General features: G+C 33.2%; 3 protein-coding genes and 1 non-coding gene across 5 annotated transcripts; all 4 read left to right on the top strand.

The window, feature by feature from the left end:
* The first annotated feature begins 257 nt into the window (after positions 1-257).
* LOC114744331 (small nucleolar RNA U3) lies at positions 258-472 on the top strand. Its single transcript, XR_003740087.1, has one exon. It is a non-coding gene; the product is annotated as a small nucleolar RNA U3 (small nucleolar RNA).
* A 639-nt stretch (positions 473-1,111) lies between these two features.
* On the top strand, positions 1,112-2,132 carry LOC114744329 (glutathione S-transferase F10-like). 2 transcript variants are annotated; one of them, XM_028932498.1, is made up of 3 exons: positions 1,112-1,269; positions 1,396-1,444; positions 1,594-2,132. In XM_028932498.1, exons 1-3 carry the CDS (start codon positions 1,126-1,128, stop codon positions 2,046-2,048), a joined length of 648 nt encoding a protein of 215 aa, XP_028788331.1. In that variant the 5' UTR covers positions 1,112-1,125; the 3' UTR covers positions 2,049-2,132. The 2 variants fall into 2 exon arrangements, with proteins under 2 accessions (XP_028788331.1, XP_028788332.1); XM_028932499.1 differs by having other exon boundaries at positions 1,122-1,234.
* A 2,943-nt stretch (positions 2,133-5,075) lies between these two features.
* LOC114744328 (glutathione S-transferase F10) lies at positions 5,076-11,928 on the top strand. Its single transcript, XM_028932497.1, has 4 exons — positions 5,076-5,115; positions 10,695-10,856; positions 10,983-11,031; positions 11,186-11,928. The coding sequence occupies exons 1-4, from the start codon at positions 5,083-5,085 to the stop codon at positions 11,638-11,640; spliced, it is 699 nt and encodes a 232-aa protein (XP_028788330.1). The 5' UTR covers positions 5,076-5,082; the 3' UTR covers positions 11,641-11,928.
* A 395-nt stretch (positions 11,929-12,323) lies between these two features.
* LOC114744319 (uncharacterized) lies at positions 12,324-12,894 on the top strand. The gene is made up of 2 exons (XM_028932488.1): positions 12,324-12,393; positions 12,506-12,894. Exons 1-2 carry the CDS (start codon positions 12,324-12,326, stop codon positions 12,892-12,894), a joined length of 459 nt encoding a protein of 152 aa, XP_028788321.1.
* Positions 12,895-13,373: the final 479 nt, after the last annotated feature.

The following is a 13,373-nucleotide window of genomic DNA, read 5'->3' as shown; positions in this document are numbered from 1 at the left end:
TATATGTTAAATGGTTTCTATACTAATAGACATGATACATAAGTATATTTTAGAAAAGATGATATCTATTTATTACAAATAATTAACTTAATTTTTTTTTAATATTTATAAATTAGTTATCTAGTTTTTATATAGAAACAGAGACAGTATTCTTGTCTGTTCAAAAGAAGAAGAGACTGTAAGGAACTGAAGTCCCGCATCGAATGCATCATATCAAACGCCAAGCTATAAAAGAGTGGAAAGTGGCTGAGATGGGCACGACCTTACTTGAACAGGATCTGTTCTATAGGCTCGTACCTCTGTGTCCTTGAGTATCAAGGAGACAAGATCCGCAACTTGGTTGATGACTTAAGACCAGATGGCCAGAGCGTGATTATTGGTTCGGCTGACTCATGGTTGAGTCTGTCTGGCCGCAGAGGATCGTTCTCATGTAGTCTCTACATGAGATGGCCACTTGGTTGTCTGACAAGTTCCCATTCTTTTTTTCCCATTTTCGTCTTGTTCGACCTTATTATACCGCCTCTACTTCAGTCAAATGCATCGTATGGTACTCGAAATAGTGGAAAGCAGCCTGGAAGGTCACGACCTTACTTGAACAGGTTAATTTCCTTCTGCATAATACTCAGAGAATGTAGCAGGTTAATTTAAATTACGACTTATCAGAATGAAGATATCAATAAGAAGAGTAGGAAGCATAGAAAAGTATGCAAAGAATATAATTGACATGAAGTTTTGAACTTTGAAACTTCCAGTTACGTAATTTGAACACAATTTTCGATCGACTTGGGAGCCTCTTTAGTTCATCTCTAAAGCTTAATATAATTGCCATGGCTCATCTTGCAAGTGGCCCAAGAAAAATTTGGCCTTGAAAATGACAAGTGAAAACAACAAGAAGCGGGTTCACAAAAGCCGCGGAACAGTACACTTACAAATAAACCCAACCATCTAGAGTTTAACAAAATGGCCCAAACAAGAAAAAGGATAGAAGATCAGCATGGATCTCAAGAGCCAGCTGCCTGGCTTTGACTTGATCAGTACCTCTATAAGAACCAAATGAGATTGTTAGCCTAGACTTAAGTGTAGGCGACTTAGCTCTAAAGTGATCCTCTTTCTCATAGACACACCATGGTGGCGAAGGTGTATGGCCCTACCGGTGCTGCCACAAAACGAGTGCTCCTTGTTCTGATTGAGAAGGGCATTGAGTTTGAAACTGTCCATGTTGATTTCACTAAAGGTGACCAGAGATATCCTGAATACCTCAAATTACAGGTTCAACTGTCTCCTTCTTCCAAATGTTTTCCTCTTTTGGCTTCTGTAATCCATAATTTAGTGAAAGATTGATTTCTGAAACTTTATCTGAGTTCTGATTTGTACTCATTTGTTCATGTTGAGCAGCCCTTTGGAGTTGTTCCTTTGATTCAAGATGGTGACTATACCCTATATGGTTAGATTCTTCCATGTTCTGAGCTTTTTCTCAACCTGATTTTTCTATTCATAATGCTTGATTAGTTTGTTTTGTAACTCTTTAAGCACATCAATTTCTGGATACTAATAGTTTCTTTCTTTCTTGTTCAATCCCATATGAATCTGCAGAATCCAGAGCAATAATGAGATATTATGCAGAAAAATGCAAATCTCAAGGAGTTGACTTGCTGGGGAAGATGATAGAAGAGAGAGGTCCAGCGGAACAATGGCTAGAAGTTGAGGCACAGAACTTTCACCCATTTGCTTACAACTTAGTGATTCATATACTGTTTCCTTCAATATGTGGGGTCACACCAGATCCAAAGGTGATTGAAGAGAGCGAAGCTAAGCTGGAGAAGGTGCTTGACATTTATGAGGAGAGGCTCTCAAAGAGGAAGTATTTAGCTGGGGATTTCTTCAACCTCTCTGATATTAGCCATCTTCCTTACACTGATTATCTAGCGAATAATATGGGGAAGGAGCATCTGATAAACAAGAGGAAGCATGTCAGTTGTTGGTGGCAAGATATCAGTAACAGAGCTTCATGGAAGAAGGTTCTGGAGCATTACAGAGCTCCTATATAAGATCAGTAAGTTACTTGAAACAGTGACTTGAGTGTGTGGTTAGAACAAATGTTGTGTCATTAACTTCATCGGTCCTATGAGGATTGAGGAAAGTTATTGTCTGTGTAACCCACCAAGGTTGTGGAATGTGAAGGAGGTGTCAAGTCTCTGCAAATTTTATTTGTTGTGAGAATGTGGGTTTGAGATCTAGAAATGCAATAAAGTTGTCCAATCTTTTTGTTCAGTCTTCATGTCTTCATTTGTTTTATATATATTGGTGGGCACAGGGCACCCACTGTTGTAGTGTTGTTACGTAACCTTGCTTTAAGTAAAGTTAGTTAATTGGAATTGTATGTCTGGTAAAAGTTGTGGTTCCCAGACAAAGCTATGCACTATATTTTGTCCTTGCTATTTTGTTTTAATTTGTTTTATTTATAATACTCATAATGTTTATGCATAAAACTGGAAACAAACCTTTGGACTAATAAATCTGTTTAGAAATCATTCAATTTGTATAAGATAAAATCAATTTTTCCTCATTAATCCAAACGAGTTATATTTATTAGAGATATGGTTGTCGCTAAGTTTGTGGAATGTGAAGGAGGTATTAAGTTGGCAAATTTCTTTTTCTATTCTATCTAGAAATGAAAGAAAAATGCTAATTCTTCATGTTAGAAATGTGAAACTATCTTTTGAATTTGTATGATTTTGAGAATTCACATTCTTGGTTTAGTCTCCTTATTTTATTTTAGAGAAAAATAATCATTGGATACCGCAGTTTTAATTCTTAAATTTTGACTGGATGCATACCAATTCTTATTGTTTTAACCATTTAAAAGTTAAATCTCTAAGTTTCATAAAATAAAAAAATATAATTAAATGGTTAAAATTAAAGAAACTAAGTTGTATTGAGTCAAAGTTCAGGAATTAAATTAAAACTGAGTCAAAATTATAAAGATTGAGTTGCCTTAAATTAAAGTGTAGAGATTGAGTTATAACTTAGCTAAAAATATAAAGATTAAAGGCTAATTTTCTCTTTATTTTATCATATCAAGATTCGAATCTTAAAATTTTCATATATTGATGTCACTTACTCATGTCTTTTATTTTGGCCGACACATACTCCTGTGATATGAGTGCGTGGTTGGAATAAACGTTGTTATTAACTTCATCAACCCTGTCAGGATTGAGGAAAGTTAAGTGAGATTTAGAGACAAGGTTATTGTTTGTGCAACCCACTAAGGTTGGGGAATGTGAAGGAGTTATCAAGTCTGCAAATTTTATTTAGGAAAAATCTCATATAAATACTTATTTAATTCTAAAATTTGAAATAAGTCATTCTAATTTGCCATTTGAATATAAGTAATATAACTTCTATCTTAGGCCTACTAATTTTTGATAAATAATGTCACTTCAGTAGTCAATTTCATTGTATATGTAGTAAATTATGAAAGTTATTGTTATTATGTTTTTTATGATATTCTTCAAGTGTACTAATATGCTACTTTGCCAACACACTTTGGCCCTTGTTTAATTGCCCCAAGACTTCATGAAAATTGACCATGTGAATAGTATGAAAATCGTCAAATGTCGTTATTAAAATAGTTGCTTACATTATATAAGTTGTCATTCTTGTTACTTATTTTGTAAAATATCATGCGAATAACTGAAAACAAGTTGTAAAAACCATTATGCATTCGGTGACTTTTATTATACAAGTTGTTATTCCTCTTGTTATATATTTAGTAAGTTTGTTTGCAAATAGATTAAAATTGGACTGCAAATAAAAATGTTGCAAATCCCTTGATAGAAATGGTAACTTGCATTACACAAGTTGTCATTTCTATTACTTCTTTTGTAAAATACTATGCAAATTACTTAAAACATGTTGGAAAAATCATTATGCAACTAGTATAACTTTCATTACACACAAGTTTTTGTTCCAATTACATATTTAGTAAAAAAATTTTAAATGAATTATGATTGGGTTGCAAACAAATAAGTTGCAAATCCTCAAATGAAGATGATTACTTGTATTACACAAGTTGCCATTTCTGTTACTTGGTTTGGTAAAATAAACTGATGAAGATTTAATTTGGAGTTTCTAAATTCGAAACCAAGAAAAAAAACTATTACAAGACGTGGGAGGAGAGAGGTGGTTAATTTTGGTTGCATACGATGAGGAAATTGAAAACTTAAAGATTTTGATTGGAGGAAGCTTATTGTTGTGGTGAATAATAGTTTATTTCACAAGTTCTGGGGATGAGCTATGGATTGATTAGTTAATAATGGACTTATTATAGAAGAGCAGGTTATCTAGCAGGGTGCTAAGAAAACCATTTCTATCATAGCAGGCAAGGAAGGAACTACTCCATAAAAATAAAAGTGAAGGTGAAACAGGACATGTAAACATGAAAGGAAGAAAACTAGCTATGCTCATTATTCCTAGCTTGCTATCAATTTGATTAAAAAAAGAAGAAGAAGAAAGGGAGTATTATAATGAAGGAATAAATTCACAAGCTTATTGTGTTGTAGCCAAATACCTGTTGATTTAAATGACGACTTGTGAGAACGAAGATACCAATAAGAAGAGTAGGAAGGATAGAAAAGTATGCAAAGACTATAATTGATTTTGATGGTTTTGAAGCGTCCAGTTACGTAATTTGAGTGCAAATGGCCCAAGAAAAATTTGGTCTTGAAACTGATTGGTGAAAACAACAACAAGCGTGTTCATAAAAACGACGGAAAACTCACAAATAAGCCCACCCAACTAGAGTCTAATGTAATGGCCCAATTAAGAAAAAGACAACAGATCAGCATCGATCTCAAGAACCAGCCGCGCGGCTGTGACTTGACCACTTGAGAGAGAGCAACCTCTGATCAGTATCATTATAAGAACAAAACGAGAGTCCTAGCCTAACCCCAAGTTAACTCTAAACTAATCCTCTTTCTCGTAGAAGCACCATGGTGGTGAAGGTCTATGGCCCTATCTGTGCTGCCACAAAAAGAGTGCTCCTTGTTCTGATTGAGAAGGGCATCGATTTTGAAACTGTCCATGTTGATGTCACTAAAGGTGAACAGAGAAATCCTGAATACCTTAAATTACAGGTTCAACTCTCTCCTTCCTCCAAATTTTTTCCTCTTTTAGGTTATGTAATCCATAGTTTACTGAAAGATTGATTTCTGAAACTTTATCTGAGTTCTGATTTGTACTCATTTGTTCATGTTGAGCAGCCCTTTGGAGTTGTTCCTCTGATTCAAGATGGCGACTATACCTTATATGGTTAGCCTAGCCTCTTCCATGTTCTTAGCTCTTTCCCAACATGATTTTTCTATTCGTAATGCTCGATTAGTTTGTTCTGTAAGTCTTTAATCACGTCAATTTCTGCATACTAATAGTGTCTATCTTTCTGGTTCAATCCTCGATGCATCTGCAGAATCCAGAGCAATAATGAGATATTATGCAGAAAAATACAAGTCTCAAGGAGTTGACTTGCTGGGGAAGACGATGGAAGAGAGGGGTCAAGTGGAACAATGGCTGGAAGTTGAAGCACAAAACTTTCACCCATTTGCTTACAACTTAGCGATTCATATACTGTTTCCTTCAATATTTGCGGTCACACCAGATCCAAAGGTGATTGAAGAGAGCGAAGCTAAGCTTGAGAAGGTTCTTGACATTTATGAGGAGAGGCTCTCAAAGAGCAAGTATTTAGCTGGTGATTTCTTCAGCCTCGCTGATATGAGCCATCTTCCCTTCACTGATTATCTGGTGAACAATATGGGGAAGGAGCATCTGATAAAAAAGAGGAAGCATGTAAGTGGTTGGTGGGATGATATCAGTAACAGAGCTTCATGGAAGAAGGTTCTGGAGCATTACAGAGCTCCCATATAAGATCAACAAGTTACTTGAAATAGTGAAATGATTGTGTGGTTAGAATAAATCTGTGTTATTAACTTCATCAGTCCTGTGAGGATTGAAGGAAAGTTATGTGAGATTTAGAGGTGTGGTTATTGTCTGTGTAACCCGCTAAGCTTGTAGAATGGGAAGGAGGTATCACGTCTGCAAATTTCATTTTTCTATTCTGGGTTTGGGGTTGTGATCTACAAATGAGATTAAAATGCTTATTCTTCTTATCAGAAATGTAAAACTAGCTTTTGAATGTGATGTTGAGAATTCACATGTTTAGTTCAGTCTTCTTATTTTATTTTAGACAAAAATAATATTTGCATCCCTATAGTTTGACTCGATTGTAACTTAATGCCTAAAATTTTAATTCGGTGCAACTTAATTCTTAAATTTTTACTCATTTGTAGTTTAGCCTTTGAATTTTGACTTTATGCATCTCAATCCAAATAGTCGTAACCATTAAAAAGTTTAACTCAAGTTTCATAAAATATATAATTTATTTTTTTAAAAAAAACATATATTTAAATGGTTAAAATTATAAAGACTGAGTTGTATTGAGTTAAAATTAAATAACTGAATTAAAACCAAATCAAAACTATAGGGATTAAATTTTTCTGGGTTAAGTTAACTGAATCAAAATACCGGGATTAGAATATTAAATTTTCTTTTGTTTTATCATATCAAGATTCGAACCTTAAAATTTTCATATATGGATATCACTTACTCGTGTCTTTTTTTTTTTGAATGGTTACTCGTGTCTTTTTCTTCTCAAGTAAGATATTTTATTTTTGGTCCAAAAAATAATATGTTTTATTATTTTGGGTCAATTTGGGTGGGTGGGAGCTCTGCGTAGGCAGTAGGTAAGCTATTTCTTTTTCTTTTTTTTTCCCACTGTGTTTTTAAAATAAAATATTATTCCAACCGTGTTGACCTCCTTTTTTAAATTTCTTTTTCTGTTTGTTCAATCCTCCGTGTTTTGTATTCCAAATCATCAATACATTATTGATGGAAAATAAACATAATTGATACCATTCTCCCAACAATATTTCACTATTTTATTAGAATGTCAATTTTAGGACTAAAGAAACTAGGAAAAATCGTAAATAAAGACCCCTCAATATATAAAATTGGGACTTAGGACTTTTAATTTGAAAAATTGCAAATAAAGACTTGGTTTGATATTGCAATTATAAAATTTTAGTGAAATGTCTGAAATACTCTTCAGCCAAATTATGATTTGATGTACTGAAATTATCATTCACTAAAGTAAACTTGTCATTTTTCATAATCAACTTATCATTTGGCATACTCTCAGTCAAGTTATGATTTGGTCTACTGAAGTTGTCATTTGTTAAAGTGAACTTGTCATTTCTCATAGTCAACTTGTCATTTGACTGAGAGGCATTTCAGACATTTCATTCACATTTCATATTTGTAATTTGAGACCGGGTCCTCTAAAGCTATTTTCTAAATTAAGAGTCTCAAATTACAATTTCACATGTTAGGAGGTCTTTATTTATAATTTTCCCAAGACGCTATGATTAAATATTTCTACTGCCTAGCAAATAAATAAAGATAAAACCAAGACTTCAGTCATGACCCGTGAACATAGAATATTATGACGATTCTCCGATATTATTCAATTATTCTTAAGCGGGTAGCATATAAATATCCTTACAACAAAATGAATTAGGGTCTTATATTTAAAATAAAAATAAAAATTAAAAGAGCTTTTATATTAAAGACCAAAGGTAGTATAATTAAATGGTTAAAGAATACTTTTGGTCTTTTAACTTTACATAAAGTTTCATTTTGGTCCCTTAACTTTAAAAAGTAAACTTTTAGTCCTTTAACCCTAAAATCATTAACAAAAAAATGATGATATTAAGCTCTTGAATGTTAATAAAATATTACTAAATGCTATAATATTAAGTTTAATTTTCAAAACAACCAAAATTGTTACAAAAAATATCATTTAAGACAACAATTTTAGGGTTAAAGGACTAAAAGTATACTTTTTAAAGTTAAGTGACCAAATTAAAACCTTACATAAAGTTAAAGGACCAAATATATACTTTAGCCTAATTAAATAAAAAGTTGCTGCGGCCGTTGAAAACAAATGATTTTTTTCTCTATGAAGGAATACTGCAGGTTTTAGATTAAGAATTTCCAACTGTATTTATCCTAATGAATGCCCCAATTGCTACGCCATAATCTGGAGAAAAAAGAAAATCATGCTCCTTCCTGTTCCTGATGGAAGAGCTAATTAGATATTAAATTTGGCTAAAAATATAAAATCATATATCATTCACTTTATTTATCATAACTGTCATTTTTTAAGTTAATTTATCTAACTTATAAATTGATATATAATCTAATATTATACCTAGATATTTTAGGAAGATCATATCGTATTTATTATAAATAACTAATTTATCTAAGTTAATCCAAACGAGTAATGTTTATTAGAGATATGGTTATTGTCAGTGTAATCCACTAAGCTTGTGGAATGTGAAGGAGGTATCAAGTTCGCAAATTTCTTTTTCTATTCTATCGAGAAATGAAATGAAAATGATAATTCTTCAGATAAGAAATGTGAAACTAGCTTTTGAATTTGTATGATTTCGAGAATTCACATTCTTGGTTCAGTCTTCTTATTTTATTTTAGAGAAAAATAATCATTGGATACCCAAAGTTTTAATTCTTAAATTTTGACTGGATGCACTCAATTCTAACCATTTAAAAGTTTAGCCTTTAAGTTTCATAAAATAAAAAATATATTTAAATGGTTAAACTTATAGAAATTAAGTTGTATTGAGTTAAAGTTCAGAAACTGAATTAAAACTAAGTCAAAATTATAGGAATTGAATTAAAGTGTAGAGATTGAGTTGTAACTTAGCCAAAAATATAAAAATTAAAATCTAATTTTCTCTTTATTTTGTCATATCAAGATTCGAATACTTAACATTTTCATATATTGATATCACTTACTCTTGTCTTTTATTTTGGCCGACACTTACTCGTGATGAGTGTGTGGTTAGAATAAACGTTGTTATTAACTTCATCGGCCCTGTGAGGATTGAGGAAAGTTAAGTGAGATTTAGAGACAAGGTTACTGTTTGTGCAACCCACCAAGGTTGGGGAATGTGAAGGAGGTATAAGTCTGCATATTTTATTTAGGAAAAATCCCATATAAAACCTTATTTAATTCTAAAATTTCAAATAAGTCATTTTAATTTGCCATTTGAATATACGTAATGTAACTTTTGTCTTATGCCTGCTAGTTTTTGATAAATAATATCATTTTAGTACCTAATTTCATTGCATATATAGTAAATTATGAAAGTTATTGTTTATTATTATTTTTACGATATTCTTCAAGTGTACTAGTATGCTAATTTGCCAACACATTTTGGCCCTTGTTTAATTGCTCTAAGACTTTGTGAAAATTGACCATGTAAATAGTAATAGTCAAATGCCTAAGAATGAGTTGCAAAAAACGTTATTGAAATAGTTATTTACATTATGCAAGTTGTCATTTTTGTTACATGTTTTGTAAAATGCTATGCAAATGACTAAGAATAGGTTGCAAAAACCATGATGCCTTTGGTAACATTTATTACACTAATTGTTACTCCTCCTGTTACATAGTTAGTAAAATTGTTTGCAAATAAATTAAAATTGGATTGCAAATAAACATTTTGCAAATCTCCCGATAGAAATGATAACTTGCATTGCACAAGTTGTCATTTCTATTACTCGTATTGTAAAATACTATGCAAATTATTTAAAATATGTTGCAAAAATCATTATGCAACTAGTATAACTTTTATTACACACATGTTGTTATTCCAGTTACATATTTAATAAAATTACTTTTAAATGAATTATAAAGGGATTACAAATAAATAAGTTGCAAATTCCCAAATGAAAATAATCACTTGCATTATGCAAGTTGTTATTTTTGTTACTTGTTTTGTAAAATAAACTGATGAGGATTTAATTTGGAGTTTCTGAACTTGAAACCGGGAACAAAAATATTACAAGACGTGGGGGGAGAGAAATGGTTAATTTTTGGTTGAATACGATGAGGAGATTGAAAGCTTAAAGATTTTTATTGGAGGAAGCTTATTGTTGTGGTTAATTATAGTTTATTTCACAAGTTCTGGGGATGAGCTATGGATTGATTAGTTAAGAATAAAAGTGAAGCTAAAACAGGACATGTAAACATGAAAGGATGAAAACTAGCTATGCTACTTATTCCTAGCTTGCTAGCAATTTTATTTTAAAAAAAAACAAGAAGAAGAAAGGGAGTATTATAATGAAGACATAAATTCACAAACTTATTGTACTGTAGCCAAATACCTGTTGATTTCAATGATGACTGGTGGGAAAGAAGATATCAATAAGAAGAGTAGGGAGGATAGAAAAGTATGCGAAGACTATAATTGATTTTGATGGTTCTGAAGCGTCCAGTTACGTAATTGGAATACATCTGGCCCAAGAAAAATTTGGTCTTGAAGTGAAAACAACGACAAGCGTGTTCATAAAAACCACGGAACACTCACAAATAAGCCCACCCATCTAGAGTCTAATGTAATGGCCCAATTAAGAAAAAGACAACAGATCAGCATCGATCTCAAGAACCAGCCGCGTGGCTGTGACTTGACCACTTGAGAGAGAGCAACCTCTGATCAGTATCACTACAAGAACCAAACGAGAGTCCTAGCCTAACCCCAAGTTAGCTCTAAACTAATCCTCTTTCTCATAGAAGCACCATGGTGGTGAAGGTCTATGGCCCTATCTGTGCTGCCACAAAAAGAGTGCTCCTTGTTCTGATTGAGAAGGGCATTGAGTTTGAAACTGTCCATGTTGATGTCACTAAAGGCGAACAGAGAAATCCTGAATACCTCAAATTACAGGTTCAGCTCTCTTCTTCTTCCAAATTTTTTCCTCCCTTGGCTTCTGTAATCCATAATTTAGTGAAAGATTGATTTCTGAAACTTTATCTGAGTTCTGATTTGTACTCATTTGTTCATGTTGAGCAGCCCTTTGGAGTTGTTCCTCTGATTCAAGATGGCGACTATACCTTATATGGTTAGCCTAGCCTCTTCCATGTTCTTAGCTCTTTCCCAACATGATTTTTCTATTCGTAATGCTCGATTAGTTTGTTCTGTAAGTCTTTAATCACGTCAATTTCTGCATACTAATAGTGTCTATCTTTCTGGTTCAATCCTCGATGCATCTGCAGAATCCAGAGCAATAATGAGATATTATGCAGAAAAATACAAGTCTCAAGGAGTTGACTTGCTGGGGAAGACGATGGAAGAGAGGGGTCTAGTGGAACAATGGCTAGAAGTTGAAGCACAGAACTTTCACCCATTTGCTTACAACCTAGTGATTCATATACTGTGTCCTTCAATATTTGGGGTCATACCAGATCCAAAGGTGATTGAAGAGAGCGAAGCTAAGCTTGAGAAGGTTCTTGACATTTATGAGGAGAGGCTCTCAAAGAGCAAGTATTTAGCTGGTGATTTCTTCAGCCTCGCTGATATGAGCCATCTTCCCTTCACTGATTATCTGGTGAACAATATGGGGAAGGAGCATCTGATAAAAAAGAGGAAGCATGTAAGTGGTTGGTGGGATGATATCAGTAACAGAGCTTCATGGAAGAAGGTTCTGGAGCATTACAGAGCTCCCATATAAGATCAACAAATTACTTGAAATAGTGAAATGATTGTGTGGTTAGAATAAATCTGTGTTATTAACTTCATCAGTCCTGTGAGGATTGAAGGAAAGCTATGTGAGATTTATAGGTGTGGTTATTGTCTGTGTAACCCGCTAAGCTTGTAGAATGTGAAGGAGGTATCAGGTCTGCAAATTTCATTTTTCTATTCTGGGTTTGGGGTTGTGATCTAATAATGAAATAAAAATTCTTATTCTTCTTATTAGAAATGTGAAACTAGCTTTTGAATTTGTGACGTTGAGAATTGACATATTTGGTTCAGTCTTCTTATTTTATTTTAGACAAAAATAATATTTGTATCTCTATAGTTTTGACTCAATTGTAATTTAATGTCTAAACTTCAACTCGGTGTAACTCAATTCTTAAATTTTAACTCAGTTGTAGCTTAGCTTTTGAATTTTGACTCTATGCATCTCAATCCAAATAGTCTTAACCATTAAAAAGTTTGACTTGAGTTTCATAAAATATATTTTTTTTTCAAAAAAACATATATTTAAATGGTTAAAATTATAAAGATTAAGTTGTATTGAGTTAAAGTTGAAGAACGACATCAAGGAAATGTGGAAATCCATCATCAAGCCTCCCTTACATAACTACTTCTCGGCGCGCCTTAAGGAATGGGTTGAGTTAAACATGAAACGCAATGTGTGTCAGACTTAAGGGGCCTGGAAAGAGTTATTCATCATTATATGCTGGCTCATTTGGTGTGACAGGCATGATCGGATCCATAATAATTCTTGCCAGGAGATATCCAACCTTGTTGCTAGAGCCACGGCTATTTTGGGCAGTATGACAAGGGCACAGTCTATAATGCTGCCTGCGCAGGAGTCCTTAAAAAGAGTAGTGGGAGCATCATTGAAGGATTTCAATCTAAACTTCCTAGGGGAGATGCTCTCTCTGCAGAAATATGGGGCTGTCTTTTAGGCCTCAAAAGAGCTTGGGATTGTGGCCTTAGAAATGTTAGACTGAGTAGCGACTCCCAGGAAGCTTTAGGCCTCTTTCTAACTGAACCCTCGGACCTTCATGAAGATTTGAACCTGATTTTAGAAGTCAGAGATATGCTGCAGAGGGATTGGAAGGTCGATCTGCATTATTTCCCAAGAGAAGAGAATAATACAGCTGACATCTTGCGTGCTTTGGCAATGAGTGTGGCCATGCAAATTCTTAGTCCTGGAGCAGTCATGCGTTATGTACAAGAAGACACCGGAGGCTAGCCTCTTTAGTTTGCTCTCTTGTATTTTGTTATATTCGTTTTCCAGTATATCCAAAAAAAAAAAAAGGCTAAAGAACTATAGGAATTAAATTCTTCTGGGTTAAGGTTAACTGAATAAAAAATATAGGGATTAGAAGAATAATTTTTCTTTTGTTTTATCATATCAAGATTCGAATCTTAAAATTTTCATATATTGATGTCACTTACTCGTGTCTTTTTCTTCTCAAGTAAGATATTTTATTTTTGGTCCAAAAAATAATACGTTTTTATATATTTTTGGGTCAATTTGAGTTGGTGGGAGCTCTGGGTGGGTAGGAGGTAAGCTATTTCGATTTTTCCACTGTGATTTTAAAATATAATATTATTCCAATCGTGGTGGCCTCCTTTTTTGAAAATTTTCCTTTTCTGTTTGTTTAATCCTCCGTGTTTTGTTTTCCAAATCATCAACACATTATTGGTGGAAAATAAACATAATTGATG

This window comes from Neltuma alba, unplaced genomic scaffold (genome assembly GCF_004799145.2).
Source record: "Neltuma alba isolate B1F8T4 unplaced genomic scaffold, ASM479914v2 tig00004331_pilon, whole genome shotgun sequence".
Lineage (NCBI taxonomy): Eukaryota > Viridiplantae > Streptophyta > Magnoliopsida > Fabales > Fabaceae > Neltuma > Neltuma alba.
The sequence above is the reverse complement of the archived record's forward strand: the minus strand, read 5'-3'. Positions and strand labels throughout refer to the sequence as shown.

Bases quoted from the DNA above. Each gene is read 5' to 3' on its own strand.
- LOC114744319 (XM_028932488.1), top strand. From the start codon at position 12,324: ATGTGTGTCAGACTTAAGGGGCCTGGAAAGAGTTATTCATCATTATAT. The intron at 12,394-12,505 runs GCATGATCGGAT...CTGCCTGCGCAG, and splicing joins TGGCTCATTTGGTGTGACAG to GAGTCCTTAAAAAGAGTAGT.
- LOC114744328 (XM_028932497.1), top strand. From the start codon at position 5,083: ATGTTGATGTCACTAAAGGTGAACAGAGAAATC. The intron at 5,116-10,694 runs CTGAATACCTTA...TAAACTAATCCT, and splicing joins TAAAGGTGAACAGAGAAATC to CTTTCTCATAGAAGCACCAT. The intron at 10,857-10,982 runs GTTCAGCTCTCT...CATGTTGAGCAG, and splicing joins CTGAATACCTCAAATTACAG to CCCTTTGGAGTTGTTCCTCT.
- LOC114744329 (XM_028932498.1), top strand. From the start codon at position 1,126: ATGGTGGCGAAGGTGTATGGCCCTACCGGTGCTGCCACAAAACGAGTG. The intron at 1,270-1,395 runs GTTCAACTGTCT...CATGTTGAGCAG, and splicing joins CTGAATACCTCAAATTACAG to CCCTTTGGAGTTGTTCCTTT. The intron at 1,445-1,593 runs GTTAGATTCTTC...ATGAATCTGCAG, and splicing joins TGGTGACTATACCCTATATG to AATCCAGAGCAATAATGAGA.